We start from the raw sequence: 25,694 nt of genomic DNA, 5'->3' as shown, positions 1-25,694 counted from the left end.
TTTTCTCATCGTTAAGATCAGTTCGGTAACCTATAGCTGCTTAAATCAACGTCATTTTGTATCTGATAGATATGTGCCTTATTATGAATCCTTCCACATCTTCTTATGTTTATTTTTTGCAATGTTTAAACTATAAATATGGATAGAATGTACTCCTAGCATTTATCCAAGGACAATAGATGTTCAATACTACATAGGAATACATATCAAGTTATGTTTTATTTTATTTGAAAAAATCAATGTTGCAGTTGAATGTTATTCATCACTGTCACTATCCCAACCATTGTCACTTCCCCAGGTACTTGAACTTCAACCATCAGCTAACCATAGCGGCACACCGTTATTTGATTGTGTTGACGGCACACCGTTATTTGATATTGTTGGCGGCACACCGTTATTTGATATTGTTGGCGGCAGACCGTTATTTGATTGTGTCGATAGCACACCGTTATTTGATTGTGTTGGCAGCACACCGTTATTTGATTGTGTTGGTGGCACACCGTTATTTAATTGTGTTGGCAGCACACCGTTATTTGTTTGTGTTGGCAGCACACCGTTATTTGTTTCAGTTTGTTCTGACGTCACATCATCTTCATTTTCGCTATCGTTTTCAGTATCGTTTTCAGTATCGTTTTCATTATCGTTTTCACCGTTTGGCCCATCGGTCACTGTGCGTCCTGTACAAAGAAGTATAATCAGATTAAGAAAATGGAAATTAAGTTTGCAAATAGTAAAATAAATATCTTTGTCTATATTTCACGATAAATATATAAGATTTATTAAATTGACGACTGTTAAATTATCATTGACAAAAACTACATGCATAGCTGCTTGTCCTGAGTCAGGAGTCTGTCGTTCAGTGATTGTCGTTTGTTCATGTATGTCTGTCATTTTTGTTTTCCATATATTGTTTTGTTATAAATTAGGCCTTTATTTTCAATTTAATTGTTTCATATTTTTAATTTCGGGTTATTTTTTACCGACTATACGGTATGGGGTTTCCTTATTGTTGAAGGCCGTACAGTTGCCTATAAATGCTAACATCCACTTCATTTAAACTTTGGTGGACAGTTGTCTTATTGGCAATCATATCACATCTCCTTATTTATAAGACACTGACAAAAAAAGAATAAATTTGACAGTTCGGGGTCTTTATGGCTTGCTATGCAGTATGGGTTTTTCTCATTGTTGAAGACCGTACAATGACACGAAGGACTATCTCTAATAGTTGACTCTACGTGCTATTCTTGAAAGGGCTATAATTTGATAACTACTATGCGACTGTCATACAAGTGAGAGGTTTAGCTAGCTATAAAACCATAAACTTTAAATACTACTAGTTTTTTATTATCCAACAGTTTGATGTCAAATAATGTTAAAGGACAAATAAGAAAACGGTCGAAATTTGTTGATAGATAAAAGTGACTTGTTTTAAATATAAATAGTTGTTAACTGACAACATCTACCCAACCGTATAAACGTTCGAAAGAAATGTCGAAACGTCGACATGGAATCTCAAAGACAACAATCAGCCGGTTTATGACATCGGCAAGTAGGCATGTATTGTGTCTCATAAGTCAACTTTGATTTTCTTTAGTAGTATTCATTTTATTTTATTTCTGTGTGATGTTTATCATATTATAATAATTTGTTTATATTCTCTTGGATACTACATGGCACCTTTGTTTATATTTTTTAGACAAATGTGTGACACTTTAATAAAATAAATTATTATTATTGCATCAATACTTTTGAATAGCTTGATATATTTGAATTTTAAATATTTAAAATTTAACTGCTGAGAGTGGATAAATATCGTATTGAACAAGATATGGTGGTGGAATCTGTTTCTGTAATGATTTTTATACGATATGCAGGCAAATTCAATCCTTCTTTTCGAATGATATGCAAAAAGGATGTGTTCTTTTTATGTGACGTCATCAGTCATGGTCGCCTTTTTTTCTTGACGTCACAATAAGAAATTCAAAGGAAACCAAGAAAATTTAACGTCATAATCGAATTTTCAATAAAGAAGAACTGAGACCAAACGAACCACACGTTGATTAAATAAAAAAAATATCAACAGGTCAGGAAAAGGATACATTGTGTAAGAATAATGGAAACATATACATAATACTACAGCACTATCTGTATACATACCTGCAACAATGTAAACTAAAAATACAGTCAGAATCCCTATCACAGCCAACTTCCCCATTGTGAAAGATTTGCTGTCCACACTATAAGTCTGCGTTACGTCCTCGTGCAAATGTTACCTGAAAATACATGTCCTTTTATAATTCATAAGAGATATGTGTTTAATTAATTAAACAAAAAATATACTATATGTATGTACAAAATTAATTTCTATAATTTATTACATTAACTTTGCATGTAATACAATCACGTGAATACAATCTATTCAGTTCTGTTGCCGTTCGGTCTTATCTTGGTGTATATATGTTTTCTAATTGGCAATTATACCACATCTTATTTAAATATTCCGAAATGAATTTATCCTTTTATATTAGAAAATTATCATATTGTAATAAAAAATGAGATCTTGATGTAACATGAGAAAGATTCCCTACTTTTCAATTATGAATTCTAAACAGTTTTTGAATATAACTTCTTCACTATGCAATTTAGGTAAAATGAAATTTAAAGAAAATTGAACAACCTTCGCACACTGTATACGCACCTAATGTTGACTTGAGTACAGAAATAAAGTCATTCCTACCTTCAGTCCGATAAAAAAACAGTGATTGTGAGATAGTTTTTGAAATAAAGTCACGTCCGGACTGCAGACATGCATTATATCTAAACGTATGTGTTACAAAGGTGCCATGTAGTATCCAAGAGAACTATTGGAATACTTGTGGTCTTCCGTCTCCTTTTGCAACACAAAATGTCTGACTCTTAAGATAATGCATTTGTTTTTATATAGATTGGACCGTCTCTTTTTTTGTTCGAATGGTTTTACACTTAAGTCAATTTGGGGCCCTTTATAGCTTGCTGTTCGGTGTGAGCCAATGCTCTGTATTGAAGGCCGTACTTTGATCTATAATTGTTTGCTTTTTACACATTGTGACTTGGTTGGAGAGTTGTCTTATTGACACTCATACCACATCTTCTTAATTTTTTTATACATCAATGACTTTTTTTAAAATTAATTGCAGAAACAGAATCAGTCATATCTTAATCTTCTGCTTATCAAAATGTTTTTGATAATCTTTGTCCTATATTGGACTTTCTTACAACACAGTTTTCAAAATGAGAATTTCAGTTATATCTAAATCTGATAATAAAACTGCATGCATCACAATGATGTTATAATTAGAACTTCTAGATGCTGTCATATAAGTTTTAATGTGTTTTCCCTGTGTGAACTACTTTCTTAATAAACTAGAAAACCTGTGTCGCTCACCTTAGTCTATGTGCATATACAAAAAAAACACTTTACAACATTGTAGACGAGAATAGAAGTCACGACAAAAATATCTGTTTTGCTGATCTTGTATTGCTGATCATTTAATCTTTTTATTTTCTCTCTATCTTCTTCATTTGTTGCTCAAAACACATTGACAGTCTACTAACTGCATGAATATAGGCAAAAGTTGACTTGTTAGTAGCTCCTATGCTCAATTTTGAGTACTTTTTAAATAACACATTGCTTCTGCGGGGGCATCATTTGTGTATCCCAGACACAATAATATCTCAAAGAAAGTCCTACACTGGCTTTGTTTTAATACAGTTACTTCAGAGTTGAGTGTGAGGCATCACTTTGTCTTGTTGTGATTTAAAGTAAAAAAGAAGATGTGGTATGACTGCCAATGAGACAACTCCCAACAAGAGACCAAATGACACAGAAATTAACAATAGGTCACCGATAAGGCTTCCTCAGACTGCCAAGATTGCCGATGGTCATTTGACCCGATATAAACATACACATTGAATTAGATTGAAAGACATGCACGTACAATAGTAAAATGCCGATTTTCTATGTCTGTTTGATTTCATACCATATTTTTAAAAATATTTATTCATTTTTTTTCTTACATTGCAAGTTTGTATATGAATATTTTTGAGGGCCGAATTAGTCAACGGAATCGTTGTTAGAAGCCTTCAATATTTTTATATATTTCAATGCAAAATGCTATTCAATGTTTATTTGCCCTCAAATCCGAAAAACGACATGCAGTTTCAAAGGACGTTGTGATAAAGAGGAAATATTTCCTAATACCAATTATGAAGGTAATTTATAATCTTCTTTCATTCCCAAGAACGGAAAAAAGATCGTTTAATTGAATGCAATGGTTGCGTGTTGAATGCGTGTAAGGTCCAGCGACAAATGTTTGAAGCATGATCAATACACGGAAATAGACCTTTATAAAATAAAAAAACTACTAAACATCAAGTGCCATATATTTTTTAGACTATTATTAATTTCGACACGATAAAACAGGTATTCTAGCAAAATCTATGTAGAAAAAAATGTATAGTGATTTCTTTTTCATTTTGTTTTAATCTTTCATTAATTATTACATCAAGGAGGCGGAGCTAGTTAAAAGCCAAAACAATTAATAATAAAAAATCATGCATCAGAGACTGAAATCAACTATAATACATCCCAGGGATTTAGTATTTTAACGTCACGAACAGTCAAAGAAGACATGACTTGTGCAATGCCAAAAATAAATGTATCGACAGGGAGTAGGATAGTTAGAAGTGACTTCTTTGTAGATAAAAATGAACGTGTGTGTGTCTCTATACATAACGTTTAAAAAGAAAATACAAATTGAGTTATGTTTTAATTTGCTAATGACAAAATCTATATTAGTGCCAATGTAAACTATATTCAGAGATCTAATTACAACATTGGTACGATAACCCTTACTAATAAGTTTGTTTAAAGGTTCGATGAGTTTACACGGATCACGTAGTGATTTCCGCGCTTTAAGTACAATATTACCATAAAATTTAGGATGTGAAATACCATTTTTGATAAGTTTTCTACAGGTACAGCCAAATTTACTAATCAAATCTTTGTATATATGAAAGAATTTAGTAAAAGTTTTAAGTAATTTATGGTAACGAAATCCCTGACTTAATAATTTACCAGTGATGCATTTATTACGTTCGTTAAAACCTATGACATCACTACACACACGGGCATACCGAACGAGTTGGGATTATAAACACCGTATGATTGAGCCAAAGGCACATCGCCGTCTAAAAAACGAAAATTAACAATAGGGAATGAAAAATCGTCCAGATAAGGGTAGGCATTGTTGAATGTACCAACCAAATGTAACAATGATGTGTCTTTACTGAGTTTGGTCATAAACTGAGATTCATAGCAATACAGGAATAAATCTGCTATTAAAGGGGCGCAGTTAGTGCCCATAGGAATACCTATTACCTGACGATACACTGTATTGCCGAAACGTACATATATGTTATCTAGGAGAAAATTTAAAGCTTAAATCATAATTATCCTCACATTTCCAGTAAGTGTATCTAGCGTACTTTCCTTTTTCATCACAAAAAAGGCTTCAAACGAGTTACAACAAATAAATTAACAATGTCATTTTTCGGAAGACCATCTATAAAACATATTGTGTGGAAGTGTAGTGTAGAAGGTAGAAAAATCATAACTGTCAACAGAATTAAAAGGACCATCAAAATTATGTATTTTATCTACAACCTCTAAAGAATTTTTAACACCCCAAATATAATTAATACCATTATTTTCATAAGCTTTATTACAAAAGTAAATAACCAGTTCTTTGATAGTAGTAAGGAAGGTAGTAAAAGAGGGACAAAAGATACCAGAGGGACAGTCAAACTCATAGATCGAAATCAAACTGACAACGCCATGGCAAAAAATAAAAAGACAAACAGGCAAATAACAGTACAGATGACACAACATAGAAAACTAAAGACTAAGCAACACGAACCCCACCAAAACTGGGGATAATCTCAGGTGCTCCACATGTGGCACCCGTCGTGTTGCTTATGTTATTACAAATCCGGTTAATAATCTAATTCGGTAAGTCAGAGGCACTGATAGATTAGTAGTAGAACACTTACTAGATGCGGAGATGAAACGGAATTTATATGGTTTTTTGTGTAATTTTGGTAACCAGTACATGGTAGGGACTTTCAAATGTTCGGGAGAGGCTTTAAGCTGGGTAGTGGCAGTGATATGCTTGTTAGCGATTTGACTCTCAGTGGTGCGTACGGACCTGAATGTAGAGGAATTGATAATTTCGTTTTGAAGAACTTCCGTGTAGTATATGCGTCATACCACCACTACATTATTGGCTGCCTTGTCTGCCGGTACGAACACAAACCGCTCTGCGAGTACTTGGAGTTTATTTTTTATTCTAGAAATGGGAATATCATGGACCCTATTATTAATTTAAGAATTGTTTTCAAAAATGAGATATTCGAATATTAACAGTATTCATAATTTTATTCGCACATTTACGGTTTTAAAATAAATAAGTGCTCTTATATTGTTGAAAAATAGGTATATCGGTTATATTTAAACATTATATACTTTCAATTTGGTAGAATACAATGATGTTTTGTGTATATTCTTTTATGTACATTGTGTTAATATATATACTGGTTGAAAAAAGGAGGTTAATATGCTCTAAAACAGAACCAGTTTAACCCTTGACAAATAAATGTGCCTGTCTTAAGCAATGATCAACGTCGACACATTTGAATTGCGATCAGTTCATACCTCTCTTTAAATACCAGGAACTGTTCTAGAACAGTCTGCAGAACTGTTTTCGTACACCTGATCAAGAACAGTTTCTCATGACAAACGTGGTATTACCATAGAACAGTTTTGGACAGTTCTAACTTAGGAAATAGTCTGCCCGTTCTTCCTCAAAACAGTTTCTGACAGTTCTTTCTCTAGAACAGTTTTGAAAGCTCTAGCTGTTTATATAGTATATAATTAATTTAGTTATTCTATTTATTCAATCATTTTTTTTAACATTTTGTGACATCTAAAACTTGCTGTTGGGTTCTAAACATACAGGTTGTCGTTATCATGCTTTTTTGAGTATCTCCTTTTTGGCCGGAAATGATTAGAAGGCAAGGTATTTTTAATTAGTAAGTGTCCGGATTCGCCGATAAGAATATTTAACAACTATGGATGACAACTCGTTGAAGGATTACTAATCATAAAATGATTACAAAATGGACATTATATCTACAAATTCAATGACCACAATTATACACAGATTACGTTGAGTAGGTTGTTGTCTAATGGATGTAAGTCCCTCTACATTATTATCTTGGACTAGATGCTTGTCTAAAAAAATGTATAGTTAAATGATTGCAAAATTAAACCTGATCAATCAACAGTTTTTGGTAATTATAAATGAAACACATGTAATGAATTACACAGGCGAACTACTCACTGGGGGCCAGCAGAGGGTTCAACGTTTATTCTTAAATATGGTCGTTGTTGTTCTGCAGTTTGCATGTTGTGTCGACTATAATATTATTTGTTAGTTCGTTTCTTTGTGATGAATGTTCTTGCGTGTGTATGTGCTGTTCTGTCACGTAGTGTCGTCATTTCAGCGATATTGTTCAACATTGTCATTAAGCGGGAGGTTTGGCTAGCCAATAAACCAGGTTCAACCCACCATTTTTTATTAAAATGTCCTGTACCAAGTCAGGAATATGGCAGTTGTTATCAAATAGCTCGTTTCTATGTATATGTTGGCGTTTGTTTTTGTTGCACTTCAGTGTTCCTGTTGTTCCTTTGTTTTTCTCTTATAGTTGATGTGTTTCCCTTTGTTCTAGTTTGTAACCCGGATTTGTTTTCTCTTAATCGATTTATGACCTTTGAACACCGGTATGCTACTGTTGCCTTTATTTATTATTATCAAGAAATATAATTGTTAAACTTTTTGGGGAAGAGTCGGGTTCGCAACATTATAACCAACAGTATTCAAGACGAAAATATTTGCTCTGACTGGACCGATGCAGCGAAATAGCTAAGACGTTCAGCAAAGTGTAAAACTAGGAAAGCTGCTTCTATGTGTATCACATTTCTTTTTCGAGACATCATAAATTACAATTAAGGATAACCATACGAAATTAAACGTAATTTAAACTGATGATTTATAAGATTTAACTTTTTGGAGGGCATTCGCAAGAAAATCAATTTTTAACAAAGAATTTTGTTTCAACAGGCAACTATTCGACACTTGGTAGTACCGAGCAAAACTCGTGTACTCGACTACTTGATGACATCCCTGTTAGCAACGTTTACTCCGAACTATATTCACCTTGTTTTAGCATGTGTCATTTACTACATAATGAGATCAGTTTACTCCAATTGATGTGTTTTTTTTTACAGAAATGATAATGAACCTTAGTTTCTGTGTTCGGATTGTGAGCTTGACATTTTCAATTATCTTATATGTTGACTCGCAGATCCTTTTATTCGGAGAAATAAAAAAAAAATTAAAAAAATCACCGTTTGTTTAGTCCATACTAGACCTTTCAGTTATCAATCATAAAGATGGATGGTCAAATGAAGAGCAACAATCAAATTTGTTCCATTAAATATAAATAATGCATGTTCATTTACATTCATTCAATGTCTGTCTACTCATAGGACAGATACTTTTGTAAACTTTGTATGATGGCAAAGATAAAAAGACCCATTGCCACTTAACATATGCTTAAAATATTTTTAATATACTAGCAAATGATTGATGTGGATATTCAACTATAGTCATACTTTTAAAAATAATATATGCAAAGTCTGTCATTTGGAAGTTCTGAATTCTGATTATAAATGTATGATAAAGAAAACTAAGGTCAAAGCAAACAGTACCGTATTCCTTTTTTTATGAAATCAAAATAAAAAAAATCCAAATGAAAGTCATTTAAAATGCCAGAACAATTAAAATTAGATATGGTAAGTAGTATACAATTAATTAAATTTTTAAAAAATCGAGAAAATAAAATAAAAGAGGGACGAAAGATACCAGAGGGACAGTCAAACTCATAGATCGAAAACAAACTGACAACGCCCTGGCAAAGAACAAACAGACAAACAGACAAATAATAGTACAGATGACACAACATAGAAAACCAAAGACTAAGCAACACGTATCCCACCAAAAACTGGGGGTGATCTTAGGTGCTCTGGAAGGGTAAGCAGATCCTGCTCCACATGTGGCACCCGTCGTTTGCTTATGTTATTACAAATCCAGTAAATATTCTAATTCGGATGGTCACATTCGTGAAACGGGAAGGGTATTGTAGTTACGACATAAGGAACATATCCGATATCATCTGTGAAACGGTTATTCCATAACGGTCAACCAACTCGTGATGGCGTCCGTACAATTTACGAAGGGATGATTTCAACTTCACCGTTTTGAACTCTTGGTTTAATAGCTTCCTTATGAGCAGCAAACCTCTACCAAGGAAATAATGATAGGAAATACAAACACGGGAATATCGTATCAATTGGGAGATATATACTCAGTATGCAGGCGCTGCTGGAATGTTGCTACATAGAAATGGAAAGTTCACAATTGGAAAGCTGAAATCATCTCTTTTGTCGTAAAGTTTTGTTTTCAACCGACCATCATTGTCAATTTCTAGATGTAAGTCAAGATATGAGGCATACTTAACTGTATCTGTAGTATCCTTTATCTCTAGTTCGATGGGATAGATTCGTTCAACATAGTCACCAAAGTTTGTATTATTTAGTGAGAGAACATGATCTATATAGCGGAACGTTAAGTTAAAGGATATTGCTAACTTCTTATCTTTTTTCCTAAGAAGTTCCTGTATGAAGTCAGCCTCATAATAATAAAGAAACAAGTCAGCAAGAAGAGAGACATAATTGGTTCCCATCGGAATTCCGACAGTCTGTTGAAAAACACGTCCACCAAACGTAACAAATATGTTGTCAATCAAGAAATCAAGCATCTTGATAATGTCAGTTTCGCGTAATTACGAGATAATCATATTTTATCTCGTAATTACGAGATAATCATCGCGTAATTACGTGATAATCATTTCTTTTATCTCGTTATTACGAGATAATCATTTTTATACGCCCGTTTACGGGACGTATTATGGTATACCGTTGTCCGTCTGTCCGTCCGTCGTCAACATGTCGGACATTTACTCAAAAACGCTTTAACTAATTTGCATAAAACTTTGGTGCATTGTTTATGTCTATTGACGTGAGCTCCCTTTTTTTTTTACAAATTTTAAATTTTACGTTTCCGAGTTATGCGGTTTTATTCATAAAAAAGGGGGATTTTCCAGTTTTTGGATAAAAAATAAAAAATGCTTTCAGCATGCGCAGTTCTTAAAAAACTTTGGTTAATTGTTTATATCTATTGATATAAGCTCTGTTTAGAATTTTATAAATGTTTCATTTATCATTTCTGAATTATTGGGTTTTATTCATTAAAAAAAGGGTGATTTTCCAGTTTTCGGACAATAACTCAAAAATGCTGTCAGCAATTCTCATGAAACTTTGGTGAATAGTTTATATCTATTGATGTAAGCTCCTTTTACATTTTCATAAATTTCTAATATGACATTGAGAATTAATTGATCTTTATTTGTTGATAGTCTGACAAGAGATTTACTAAGTATTGCGCAACAGCACAGTGTATTGCACAACAGCAAGAAATCTTTAATTGAATATAACATGTATATATTCAATTCATATAACCAATTTCAAGCTCTTTGACTACATTTATTCAGAAACCTATATGTCAAATATTTAATTACAATCCAAATTCAGACCTGTATCAAGCTTGAATATTGTGTCCATTTTTGCCCAAACTGTTCAGGGTTGGACCTCTGCGGGCGTATCCAGCTGCGCTCAGCGAGGCAGTCTATTTTATCTCGTAACTACGCGATAGTTTTCTCGTAATTATGCGATTGTTTTCTAGCTCGTAATTACGCGATCATTATCTCGTAAAAACGAGATAAAAAAACATGATTATCTCGTAACTACGAGATAGTTTTCTCGTGATTACGCGATAATTATCTCGTAATTATGGGATAAAAAATTTCTTATCTCGTAATTACGCGATAGTTTTCTCGTAATTACGCGATGATTATTTCGGAATAACGCGATAGTTTTCTCGTAATTACGCGATAATTATCTCGTAATTATGGGATAAAAAATTTCTTATCTCGTAATTACGCGATAGTTTTCTCGTAATTACGCGATGATTATCTCGTAATAACGCGATAGTTTTCTCGTTATTACAAGATAATTACCTCGTAATTACGAGTTAAAAAATGATTATCTCGTAATAACGCGATAGTTTTCTCGTAATTACGCGATAATTATCCCGTAATTACGCGATAGTTTTCTCGTAATTACGAGATATTTATCTCGTAAATACGAGATATTTATCTCGTAAATTACGAGATAAATATATATTTCTTTTTGTGACTTTGATAGATTTCAAGGAAGGTAAAATAATTACACTGGACTGATAATAGTTGAAGGTTTTGATCATTACAAGTATACATATATCCGTGTAAATGGGATTATTTTATTTTTACATTACATGCTACATTTGTAAATGTTCGGGTTATGACACCAATTAATAGAACGTCGCTAATTAAAAATTTTAACATGTCACTGATTGATGTATTGTTAAACGTTGTGACATGTATGATTAGCCAATTAATTATTATGAAAACAGAGATCTTAAGTTATAGCCACGTCAACCAATTATGTCTGTTTTTTTGGTTGCTCAAACAATTTTACAATATGATGGAACATTAAATTACAGTTATACAATAGGGCGTTAAAGCTAGATAGAAACCCAGGTTTAACTCACCATTTTTATTAGAAAATGCACGTGTCAAGTCAGAAATATGCGCTTTTTTCCCAATCTAATTAAATTCATCAAGGATTCTCGTTTTATAGATATAAATGTGCATAAAAATCAATTGAAGTTAGATGAGATCATTTTCACTTTCCATACGACATAAAACTTTTGCAGGACAGACACACCGTATTATTTTGTTATAAGGCAGCTAGCTGCTGTGGTATTATCAAATAATCAGATCTAATGGCATCAAAATATTGTAGCCCTATTTGCAAACAAAAGTGAAGCGAAATAAGTCATGCAAATCCAATCTTTTGCCATAACAATTATAAAATTTGATCATGTGTTTAAACAAATAAGGGCAACACATCTTTCACGATCCTTTTCACGATCGTAAAATAACGCACCCGATTCTTCACGATTCAAAATATCAAATCTTTACAAATATTCCCATTTTTGCAAAGTTTCGGATTGAACTAACACTAAAATTTAAAAAAAAAACTAGTTTAAACAGTAATATGGCACGATATGTTAAGGGAAAAATAGTTTGTGCATTCAAAGTATGAAAAAAAAATCATGTTTGTTTACATTTCTATTTCTTTGAAATTTGGATAAGCAATCTGCTAGTAGTTTTGTAAAAACGGTGTACTTTTAAACCTTGATTATTCTTGGATACTGATCATAATGTTGAACCATTTTGATGGACAGTTTTATTTTTCCAATATTTGTATTTATTTTTCATTGAATTAGATTATTTACTGACGTTGCATGTGTCTTATCGATAAGATTTTATTCACGATCCTATACCATATCTTTCACGATCCAATCGCAATACTAGACCACCAGTGCTTATTCCTTCACGATAATTTGTCTTGATATACCGAATGACAGCCGTGGACATTGGTATGCCCTTTCGTGTCGTCGGAACACTTTGATTGGATGTTCGAGATTATAAATATACATGCAGCAAGCAAAATTTTGAAATATTCTCCTACTAATTTCCGGTTGGAACAACAAAGCCAGAATGCGTAAATAAAGAGACACTTTCTGTATTAATAAGTATTAACTTAAACTCAATAGTTAACGTCAAACATTTTAAAAACTGTTGTTTCTAAAACGAAAGTTAATATTTTGGTAGATATAATGCATTCTTAGTGTTGATGGGGTCCGATAGAATCAACGGAATATGATTTCAGCTGTACGATACAATTTACGTTCTTCTGTGTATAAATGTGTTCACCATATTACCTTTCTATGCAGCAAAAATTGCATTAGTGTTTCATTTCTTTTCTCTAGGAAATAAAACAAACTTATTTTCTTTTTTGTTTTGTTTAATTTAGAAGGGCTCTCCTTGGAAAACAATAGTGCAAAGTAATATAATACAGATAATATATAATCGTATACACAATGTGGAGTTAGTTTATTAACGTGTGTGATTACATTATACGGACTTCATTATCAGGATTGTGTGCTCCTGACTCTTGAATCTTGTTCCAGCAGAATTATGTAGAAGAACTACTTAACTCGACAATTCACAGGATTAAAGATCGTAATCACAAATAGGTTGACTGGTAGGAAGTGTCTGTTTTTTTCAACTCTCAAGAGATATGTTTTTGCGTTTTTAGATCTTAAGACACTAAAATAGTCATCTGATCTGTTTAAACGATTGTGTCCTATTCATTATTTAAGAAATAATTCATAGGGGCTTGAATTTGTTGTGATTTTACCACGGGTTGGTCCTTTATGCTAAATAAAGCATTTACCTCGAGCGATAGCAAGGGGTAAACTATTAGCATAAAGGTCCAACCCGTGGTAAAATCAATATAAATTCAAGCCCTCATGAATTATTTCTATTCTAATAGGACAAAGACAGCAATTCTTGTATTTCGAAGCGCTCTAGGTGAAGGCAAATGTTTGGTCTTCCCGTAATTGAACACACTGTTCATATTGACGTAAAATACGAAGAAAACTGAATAAGTGACATGCTTAAATGATTTACAATAATATACTAAGACAGGTTTGGGCGATTATCTTACTTTTATTTAAAAAAATCGGCTTTCAACAAATTCTTATCATCGTTTGTTTATGTTTTCATGTTTTGACGACTTTCAGATTCAAATTCGTGAATTTTTCCGTAGAATGTTTATATTGTTACGTCATCGTTCAATGACGTCATTTACACCGTCTGACCTCAGTAACTCATTCATAAAAAGCAAAGAACTTGGGAGTAAGATTGGAACAGCCCAAACAATCCATGCCATTGACATATCAATATATTCATATTTTACCACGGTGGTGTACTCAAATCGTTTGAAGAACGTCATATAAGAATTTGACATTTTAACTGATTCCCATGCCGTTTTATGCATGCACTACAAATAAACTCATTAAAAATACCAGATTCATACACTTGTACGTCAGACGAGCGTTTTATATACCAAAGACTCATCAGTGAAGGAGAGGCAAAAGATACCAATGGGACATTTAAATTCATAAGTCGAAAATCTTATCAACAGAAATCGCCATGGTGATAAAAGAAAATGACCAAAAAGACACACAACAGTAAACAAAACGCAACAGAGAAAGCTAAAGACTGAGCAACACGAACCGGCCAAAAACTTGCATTGATCTAATGTGCTCCCGAAGGGTAAGCAGATCCTGCTTCACATTTGGCATCCATCGTGTTGTTCATATGACGCTCAAATTAAAATAAAGGCAAAATAAAGTATGAAGTGACAGAGCATTGAGGACCAACAATTCCAAAAGATTTTCCAAATACAGGTAGTTATAGTCTATTCCTGGCCTGGGGAAGATAATCCTTCGTATTTCGAACAATTCAAAGTTTCAAACAGTTTTTTAAATAAACCTTACCTTTTTGACGAACCAGGTCTAGTTTTATCATGGTACAGTATCATCAGCCCAGTAGGCAATCCTTCGGTACTGGCATGAAAATATTGATATTGTTTTATTTGAATTTGCTGTTCTAAAAATTGGAACCATTTTAAATCAACAATATATTTCCCTCAGGCAAAATTTGATTTCTTGTCCGGCATATTTAGGTATCTTTTGGTTTGATCAGCTCTTCAACGTTTGTATATGTTTGTTTGGTTTTTTTTTTTTTATATTTTGGACCTCGAGCATCACTAATGAAACATTCATTGTCCATTCTGGTGTACCGTTAATGTTGATATTGTCGGAATTCTTATCGGGTGCAGTAAAATTGGTATCGTCAATATTACTGTTATTTCGTATCAAGCTTCATACTTTTTGACACAATTATAATTTAGATTAGTATCTTTAAAATAAACGATAAAAAACTGGTCATATTTTCAGACGGGGCATGTGCACTCTACTCCAATCTTAATTGACTAGGATTGTCAGTTTTCCTACAGAAGGTTGGTGGTTCTCTCCGGGCATTCCGGCGTCCTCGAACAATAAAAACTGATCTCCACGAAATAGCACAATAGTGTTAAAAGTGGCGTTAAACACCAATCAATCAATCAATATTTTCAGCTCTTACAAATTATGGCATTATAAACATACTGGCCTTAGAAGACTCTGACAACTTAAATAACACACGGAAAGAATGTGTTCATATCATATTTACCGCATTTTGCCATAATATTTCAAAATAGTTGATCACTTATATCATAAATACATAGGGTTTTGGGTTAATATTTGATCTGCACAGGTTGTGACATCGTCATATCGAGAACATTTAGTATTAATCAGTGATTTTGTCTTGATTTGGTGCTACAGGACATGATTTAATTCAATATTTCTGGGATAATTCTGTTTGATTCTATGTAATTCTCCTTATACAGTTATCCAAACAAAAATATTTGCCTAAAGTCGCCATGCAAAACGACATTTCACAAATGACGGAGAAAGTACTGCCTTTACATAATATCGCCTCACCAGTCCAACAACACTGTTTATTCTAGTCCTTACCAAAAGCAAAAACATAGTCTAGGAAGTTTAAACGCAAAGAGTAATACATGAATTTATAACTTTATGAAATAAGGTTGAATCAAATTACATATTACACGGTGTATATTCAGATTGCTTGCTTTCCGATTAAATCGACGGTAACGCTTGCTTTTTGATTCCAGAAACGCTTACTTTCCGATTTTGATCAGCTCTTCAACGTTTGTATATGTTTGTTTGGTTTTTTTTTTTTTTTTATATTTTGGACCTCGAGCATCACTAATGAAACATTCATTGTCCATTCTGGTGTACCGTTAATGTTGATATTGTCGGAATTCTTATCGGGTGCAGTAAAATTGGTATCACTTTTTGACACAATTATAATTTAGATTAGTATCTTTAAAATAAACGATAAAAAACTGGTCATATTTTCAGACGGGGCATGTGCACTCTACTCCAATCTTAATTGACTAGGATTGTCAGTTTTCCTACAGAAGGTTGGTGGTTCTCTCCGGGCATTCCGGCGTCCTCGAACAATAAAAACTGATCTCCACGAAATAGCACAATAGTGTTAAAAGTGGCGTTAAACACCAATCAATCAATCAATATTTTCAGCTCTTGCAAATTATGGCATTATAAACATACTGGCCTTAGAAGACTCTGACAACTTAAATAACACACGGAAAGAATGTGTTCATATCATATTTACCGCATTTTGCCATAATATTTCAAAATAGTTGATCACTTATATCTTAAATACATAGGGTTTTGGGTAAATATTTGATCTGCACAGGTTGTGACATCGTCATATCGAGAACATTTAGTATTAATCAGTGATTTTGTCTTGATTTGGTGCTACAGGACATGATTTAATTCAATATTTCTGGGATAATTCTGTTTGATTCTATGTAATTCTCCTTATACAGTTATCCAAACAAAAATATTTGCCTAAAGTCGCCATGCAAAACGACATTTCACAAATGACGGAGAAAGTACTGCCTTTACATAATATCGCCTCACCAGTCCAACAACACTGTTTATTCTAGTCCTTACCAAAAGCAAAAACATAGTCTAGGAAGTTTAAACGCAAAGAGTAATACATGAATTTATAACTTTATGAAATAAGGTTGAATCAAATTACATATTACACGGTGTATATTCAGATTGCTTGCTTTCCGATTAAATCGACGGTAACGCTTGCTTTTTGATTCCAGAAACGCTTACTTTCCGATTTTGTACAAAAAAATACAGAGAGGGTAGAAAGGTAGGTTGCTACAATATTAAAACAAATAATGGAATATCAATTTTCTTGAATGAAATTGAAGTTGACGAAACAAAACAAATATACAGGTATTCATGATTTATTGTTTCTTACAACGATACCTGAATGTGATTTCGTTTACAACAGAAATGCGTTGTTTTGTAAAACAGATTACCAGCCAAACATATCCAATTTTAAAACTCTCATCCACATTTACTTAACTTTCTTAACATATTTCATTGTAGAAAATCTGTTCATTACGTAATGTTTCAAGACTACTGACATATCTGTGTTATTTAAGGCGGGGGAGGGCTTCAATCCTATATGGTAGGGGTGTGATATTTTCCATATGATTTTGTCGACCTCAACATATATCATGGAGCTAACAATAGTGATCTACCACTCGTTAATAGTAAGTCCCCCCTTCCCAGAGATGTTTTGCATCGAAGAAAGTCGCTTTCGAAAATATGTCTAAACGACAATACATATCTTTTCTTTTAGCAAGTGGGTTGTTATTAACCTTCTTATATGTTTTTGGTATAAATACTCAAAATTTGACAAAATCTGACATTATTTACCCTTTTGGAACACGTGACTTGTTTTAATAATTTGTTTTTGTTTGAGGTTATTTTGGGGATTTTGTTTTATTGGTTTTTTTTTGTGTTTCATATATATTTGGTTTGTGTTGTAGATTTTTTTTTCTACCAAGGGCAATTATCATACACAAATAATGATAAAAAATAAATAAACTAAAGTTAATGTATGCCGATTTGAACATTTTAATCTGTACTATGTATTTTATTGGAGTGAAATATCGCGTTGCCAATCAAGCCAGGCGCAAATTCGACTTCTTACCTCCGGTGTGTCGTAGTGTGTTAATGAATGACTAGAGCCTGTGTCGCTCACCTGTATCTACTGTGGTTTTGGTAATCATGTAAAATAAGGTTAAAATTATAATAAATAGTATTAGATACACTAATAATGATTGAGGCCAAGTTTGGTTTAATTTTGCCCAGTAGTTAAATTAAAAGCAGATCATCCAATTAATATTGTACAATAGTTACTGCAGACCCCTTATCATTATTTAAATTAGTTTTCAAGTTGTGACCATTTGAAATTGTTTTTTTACAATTTTCCCATAGATTTCTATAGTAAACCCCTCTATTCTATTTTTAGCCATGGCGGCCATGTTGGTTTGATGGCAGGGTCATCGGATACATGTTTCAATCAAGATACCCTTTTAAAAATTATGGTTAAGTTTAATTCTATTGGGAACAGTATATTAAAAGGAGAAGAATTTTGTAAAAGATTACAAAAATTTAGGAAAAATAAAGGGCAATAACTCCTTAGGGGGTCAATTGACAATTTTGGTCATATTGTCTTATTTGTAGATCGTAATTTGCAGAACGTTATTACTGTTTACAGTTTATCTCTATCTATAATAATATTTAAGATAATAACCAAAACTGCAAAATTTCCTTAAAATTATAAATTCAGGGGCAGCAACCCAACAACGGGTTGTCTGAGCAAATAGATCTTAACCTGATGAACATTTTTACCCCATTGTCAGATTTGCCCTAAATGCTTTAGCTTCAGACATATAAGCCAAAAACTGCATTTTACTTTATGTTCTATTTTTAGCCATATCGGCAATGTTGGTTGGCAAGCGGGGTCATCGGACACATTTTTTAAATTAAATATCCTCATGATGATTGTGGCCAAGTTTGGTTAAATTTGTCTCATTAGTTTCAGAGGAGAAGTTTTTTGTAAAAGATTACAAAAATTTAAGAAAAATTGTTAAAAATTGAATTTTATTGGCAATAACTCCTTAAGGGGTCAATTGACAATTTTGATCATGTTAACTTATTTGTAGATCTTACTTTGCCGAACGTTATTACTGTTTACAGTTTATCTCTATCTATAATAATATTCAAGATAATAACCAAAAACTGCAAAATTTCCTTAAAATTACCAATTCAGGGGCAGCAACTAACCAACGGGTTGTCTGATTCGTCTAAAATTTTCAGGAGAGATAGATCTTAACCTGATGAACATTTTTATTCCATTGTCAGATTTGCCCCAAATGCTTTAGTTTCAGAGATACAAGCCAAAAACTGCATTTCATCCCTATGTTCTATTTTTAGCCATGGCGGCCATGTTGGTAGGCAGGCGGGGTCACCGGACACTTTTTTAAACTAGATACCCTAAGGATGATTGTGGCCAAGTATGGTTAAGTTTTGCCGAGTAGTTTCAGAGGAGAAGATTTTTGTAAAAATTAATGACGACGACGGACGACGGACGCCAAGTGATGAGAAAAACTCACTTGGCCTTATATGCCAGGTGAGCTAAAAATCGAAAACAAAAACAAATTTTATAGTCTGCATGTTTTTCAATGACTAGCTGAAAGAAGTCGTTTCCTGAACATCGGAAAGCAATCGTTTCCCAGAATGAACATGATGAAGGTAAACAATCTGAAAGACAGCGTTTCCTATGATATTTTTCAACGGGCATTTATGATAAGATTAAATGCATTTCGAGAAACGGAACAGTATTAATGAAAGGAAGGTCAATAGAGGTTTTGAAACCCGAGTAAACTTTAAATATTTTAAACAGTTTCATTTAAAAAAAACGCATTCTTATGTTCAATCGTTTACAGTGTTGCGTTTGTGGTCCCGTTTACGACCTGAATAAACATTTTTATGATGACATGCTTAACATTTTTCACAAGAAAAATATCTCTAGTGTTCCGTGAGATACAAGAGAGAACACCATGTACCATCCGATTTTAGTATCATCCATCCTCATTTTGTGTCTCCTCCTTCTTCGTCAACAAAAATCTGAAAGCAAGCGTTACGCGTATCGGAAAGCAAGCGTTGCCGTCGATTGAATCGGAAAGCAAGCGTTCCGAATATACACCGTGAATTATACATTGATATGACGTTGACTGACGCCATACTCGTGTTCAACTGTTGAATCATAGCTAATTGCTATTATATTATTATTACAAAAACATTTCATGAGCGAGAAAATATCTATTCAGTCTTTTGTCACATTGTGCATAATATGCCAACGATTTGATGATGACGGCGGAATAGTTATAGGCATAAATGAAGCTAGGAGGTTCACATTGATGTGTTTAGCAAAAAGTGTATTTCTTCTCGTTATTAGGTTTTTTTGTCCGTCAGAAACGCGACTCTACGTAAAATACCGCCTGAAATTTTTACACTTGTGTATTATTCCAATTGAAAACAGTACACTGTCAATTATTGAAAAGGACATACCGATCGAGAATTTTGTTGTCGTCATGTATTTTGTTTAGCTTTTTACCTAATAAAATAATTTGCACCAGAAAAATGTATTCAAATTTGAACGATGACAGTAAATATATAAGGAGATGTGGTATGATTGCTATGACAATACCGTACAGTAAGCTATAAAACTCACCGGCATGGCAAAATGAGATCAATTCAAAACGAAAAGCAAAATAATAGACAGCATACAACTGCAACCACAAAACTACAGGATCCTCATTATTGACAGACACAAAAAGAATGTGGCGAGGTTAAACTTGTTTGTGAGCGCCTAATCTTTCCCTTTCCAGAGACAGTGGTGAAAAAGCACAACGAAAGACCAAAAAGTAAAATCTAGTTGAAAATGGCTTTAGTCATTCAAACGGCATGAGGTACAGAAACAACTTATGCAATATATAAAAGACACAAATGACCGATCTAATAGTCCCCGCAGTGAATAAAAATTAGTTCAAAATCAATGAAAACTAATAGAATATAATCATCCGTTCTCAGATGTAAATATTATAAATAAGAACACATTCGAAGAATTAAACGTGAAAACTTCACAATTAAAGGAGCCTGTGGTTGCAGTTGTATGCTGTCCATTATTTTGTTTTTCGTTTATTGTTTTGTGCATAAATCAGGCAGTTGATTTTCTCATTTGAATTGATTCACGTTTTGTCATACAATGTATCGGGTTTTTGTAATACAAGTAGCTTACTATACAATTTGGGTTTTGCTCATTGTTAAGATCAGTTCGGTAACCTATAGCTGCTTAAATCAACGTCATTTGGTATCTGGTAGGTATTTGCCTTATTTGCAATCCTTCCACATCTTCTTATGTTTACATTTTGCAATGTCAAAAATATAAGTACGGATAGAATGTACTCATAGCATGTATCCAAGGACAATATATGTTCAATACTACATAGGAATACATATTAAGTTATGTTTTATTTTATTTAAAAAAATCAATGTTTCAGTTGAATGTTATTCGTCACTATCACTATCCCAATCATTGTCACTTCCCCAGCTACTAGAACTTCAACCATCAGGTGATGTGTTTGACCTCCTTGCATCATCAGAGTTATCGGAACTAAAATCCGAACTGTCAGAATCAAGAACCCATCTTCTAAATCTCCTATTATATAGTATAAATGGCTTACCACCTTTATTTGATTTTACTGGTTGCACACCTTTATTTGATTTTACTGGCTGCACACCTTTATTTGATCTTACTGACTGCACACCTTTATTTGATCTTACTGACTGCACACCTTTATTTGATCTTACTGGTTGCACACCTTTATTTGATTTTACTGGCTGCACACCTTTATTTGATCTTACTGACTGCACGCCTTTATTTGATCTTACTGACTGCACACCTTTATTTGATCTTACTGGCTGCACACCTTTATTTGATCTTACTGACTGCACACCTTTATTTGATCTTACTGGCTGCACACCTTTATTTGATCTTACTGACTGCACACCTTTATTTGATCTTACTGACTGCACACCTTTATTTGATCTTACTGGCTGCACACCTTTATTTGAATTTACTGGCTGCATACCTTTATTTGATCTTACTGACTGCACACCTTTATTTGATTTTACTGGCTGCACCCCTTTATTTGATCTTACTGACTGCACACCTTTATTTGATTTTACTGATTGCACACCTTTATTTGATTTTACTGGCTGCACACCTTTATTTGATCTTACTGACTGCACACCTTTATTTGATCTTATTGACTGCACACCTTTAATTGAATTTACTGGCTGAACACCGATTTTACTATCATCGTTTTCACTATCGTTTTCACCGTTTGGCTCTTCAGTCGCTGGGCCTCCTGCACATAGAAGTATATTAAGATTAAGAAAACAGAAATCCAGTTTGCAAATAGTAAAATAAATACCTTAGTATATATTTCAAGATAAAGATAATAGATTAAAACTTTGAATTTTTCGAAAAACTAAGGATTTTCTTATCCAAGGAAAAGATTACCTTAGCCGTATTTGGCACAACTTTTTGGAATTTTGGGTATTTAATGCTCTTCAACTTTGTACTTGTTTGGCTTTATAACTATTTTGATCTGAGCGTCACTGATGAGTCTTATTTAGACAAAACGCGCGTCTGGCGTATTAAACTATAATCCTGGTACCTTTAATAACTATTTACACCACTGGGTCGATGCCACTGCTGATGGACGTTTCGTCCCGAGGGTATCACCAGCCCAGTAGTCAGCACTTTGGTGTTGACATGAATATCAATTATATGGTCATTTTTATAAATTTCCTGTTACAAAACTTTGAATTTTTCGAAAAACTAAAGATTTTCTTATCCCAGGAATAGATTACCTTAGCCGTATTTGCCACAACTTTTTGGAATTTCGGGTATTCAATGCTCTTCAACTTTGTACTTGTTTGGCTTTATAACTATTTTGATAGGTCTTATGTAGACGAAACGCGCGTCTGGTGTATTAAATTATAATCCTGGTACCTTTGATAACTATTAATAAATTGATGACTGTTAAATTATCATTGACAAATACTACATGCATAGTTGCCTGTCCTGAGTCAGGAGTCTGTCGTTCAGTGATTATCGTTGGTTCATGTATGTCTGTCATTTTTGTTTTCCATATATTGTTTGTTATAAATTAGGCCGTTTTTTTTCAATTTAATTGTTTCATATTTTTAATTTCGGGTTCTTTTTTACCGACTATACGGTATAGGGCTTCCTTATTGTTGAAGGCTGTACAGTGGCCTATAAATGCTAACATCCACTCCATTTAAACTTTGGTGAATAGTTGTCTCATTGGCAATCATATCACATCTCCTTATTTATTGACAAGAAAAGAATATTAACTGTCACGTGTTCTAAATTTGACAGTTCGGGGTCTTTATGGCTTGCTTTGCAGTATGGGTTTTCTCATTGTTGAAGACCGTACAGTGACACAAAGGACTTTCCAGAAACTTGTATACGAAAGCCTGAATCGGATTTATTTTATAATTTATGATTGAATACGTATTTTTACCTTTGTTTGGAAGTATACTATTATAATTACTGGTTCGCTGTAGTGTAGAGTAACGATGAGAAGTAAAATAGAAAATCAAGTATTAATTTAGTTTACAAACATTTCAGACCAGTTTTTTCAATCGAGTTTGGCAACAGGTATATTGGAAGACAAAATTCCATTATTTTCTTTCTATATTTTTTTCAAACTGAATATTATCTTTAAATCAACAGGGGTTTAAAATCTCTAATAGTTGACTCTACGTGCTATCCTTGAAAGGGCTATAGTTTGATAACTTCTATCCGACTGGCATACAAGTGAGAGGTTTAGCTAGCTATAAAACCAGGAACTTTAAATACTACTAGTTTTTAATTATCCAACAGTTTGATATTAAATAATATTAAAGGACAAATAAGAAAACGGTCGAAATTTGTTGATAACTTCTTTTAAATATAAATAGGTGTTAACTGACAACATCTACCCAACTGTATAAGCGTTCAAAAGAAATGTCAAAACGTCGACATGGAATCCCAAAGACAATAATCAGCCGGTTTATGACATCGGCCCGTACGCATGTATTGTGTCTTATAAGTCAACTTTGATTTACTTTAGTAGTATTCATTTTATTTTATTTCTGTGCGATGTTTATTATATTATTATAATTTGTTTATATTTTTTTTAAACAAATGTGTGACACTTAAATAAAATTAATTATTATTATTGCATCAATACTTTTGAATAGCTTGGTATATTTGAATCAAAAGAAATATAAATAACTGTTTTACTGGTTATCGGATTCTTACCGATTTATTTCTCTTTTTTAAAATCACAAAATTATCTTATCGCGTCTCCACATTTTTTTATATTCACATTAAATGTGTTTTATGTGTGAGACATGGCTCCATGTTTGACCTATAATGGTTTACTTTTATTTATAACTTTTGAATTGGATGGAGAGTTGTCTCATTGGCACTCATACCACATCTTCTTGTATCTATATATATATATATATATATATATATATATATATATATACAAGTCTAAATTGAAAACATACAATTTAACTTAATTTAGGATAGACTCTTGAATTTTGAGGAGTCAAAATAGGATGAACGGATCATATAAACCCGAAGGCAAATATAATACAAGCCCAAACGAAAAAATATAAACAAGTCTAAATTGAAAACAACGTTGAAACCTATGATTGCGGTGGATAAAAACCGCAATTTTTATACGTGTGCATGCAAAACAAATTTCCTGTTATAGGGGATCTAAATACAGCACAAACAACATTTTCTAAAAGACCAAAAAAGTGAAAAAGTATATTTTAACAAATCGCATTTGACTAACAGGTCGAACAACAAATGTTCTTAAACCCTGCTGACTGCCATTGGTGATTGCCAAATAAACAGATCACCTATGTAATAAATAAATTTTAATTATAAATTAATACTAAACAGAAAACAATAAACTTGCGGAAAAGATATATATATATATATATATATATATTATACCACTGTATTGAGTGTGATACGATATTTATCCACTCGACACAGTTAAATTTTAAATATTTAAATATAAACTGTTGAGAGTGGATAAATATCGTATTGAACAAGATATGGTGGTGGAACCTGTTTCTCTAATGATTTTTATACGATATGCAGACAAATTCAATCCTTCCTTTCGAATGATATGCAGAAAGGATGTGTTTTTTCTATGTGACGTCATCAGGCATGGTCGCCTTTTTTCATGACGTCATAATAAAACATTCAAAGGAAAGCAAGAAAATTTTACGCCATAATCGAATTTTCACCAATGAAGAACTGAGATCAAACGAACCACACGTTGATTAAATAAAAAATAATCAACAGGTCAGGAAAAGGATAAAATTGTGTAAGAATAATGGAAACATATATATAATACTACAGCACTATCTGTTTACATACCTGCAACAATGTAAACTAAAAATACAGTCAGAATCCCTATCACAGCCAACTTCCCCATTGTGAAAGATTTGCTGTCCACACTATAAGTCTTCGTAACGTCCTCGTACAAATGTTACCTGAAAATACATGTCCTTGTATAACTCATTAGAAATATGTGTATAATTAATTAAACAAGAAATATATTATATGTATGTACAAAATTAATTTCTAGAATTTATTACATTAACTTTGCATGTAATACAATCTATTCAGTTCTGTTGCCGTGTGGTCTTATCTTGGTGTATATATGTTTTCTAATTGGCAATCATACCACATCTTATTTAAATATTCCTTAATGAATTTATCATTTTATATTAGAAAATGAGATCTTGATGTAATATGAGAAATATTTA

The 25,694-nt window shown here is 32.8% G+C and overlaps 1 protein-coding gene across 2 annotated transcripts; it reads right to left on the bottom strand.

Annotated features, from left to right (window-relative positions):
- Window positions 1-206: 206 nt before the first annotated feature.
- Window positions 207-25,441, bottom strand: LOC127702495 (insoluble matrix shell protein 4-like). Of its 2 annotated transcripts, none has more exons than XM_052206713.1 (2): window positions 25,303-25,441; window positions 207-677 (listed from the first exon to the last, which is right to left on the bottom strand). In XM_052206713.1, exons 1-2 carry the CDS (start codon window positions 25,358-25,360, stop codon window positions 310-312), a joined length of 426 nt encoding a protein of 141 aa, XP_052062673.1. In that variant the 5' UTR covers window positions 25,361-25,441; the 3' UTR covers window positions 207-309. The 2 variants fall into 2 exon arrangements, with proteins under 2 accessions (XP_052062673.1, XP_052062672.1); XM_052206712.1 differs by lacking the exon at window positions 25,303-25,441 and adding an exon at window positions 2,161-2,304.
- Window positions 25,442-25,694: the final 253 nt, after the last annotated feature.

The sequence above is a fragment of the Mytilus californianus genome, unplaced genomic scaffold (assembly GCF_021869535.1).
Source record: "Mytilus californianus isolate M0D057914Y unplaced genomic scaffold, xbMytCali1.0.p SCAF_5, whole genome shotgun sequence".
Classification (NCBI taxonomy): Eukaryota; Metazoa; Mollusca; class Bivalvia; order Mytilida; family Mytilidae; genus Mytilus; species Mytilus californianus.
The sequence above is the reverse complement of the archived record's forward strand: the minus strand, read 5'-3'. Positions and strand labels throughout refer to the sequence as shown.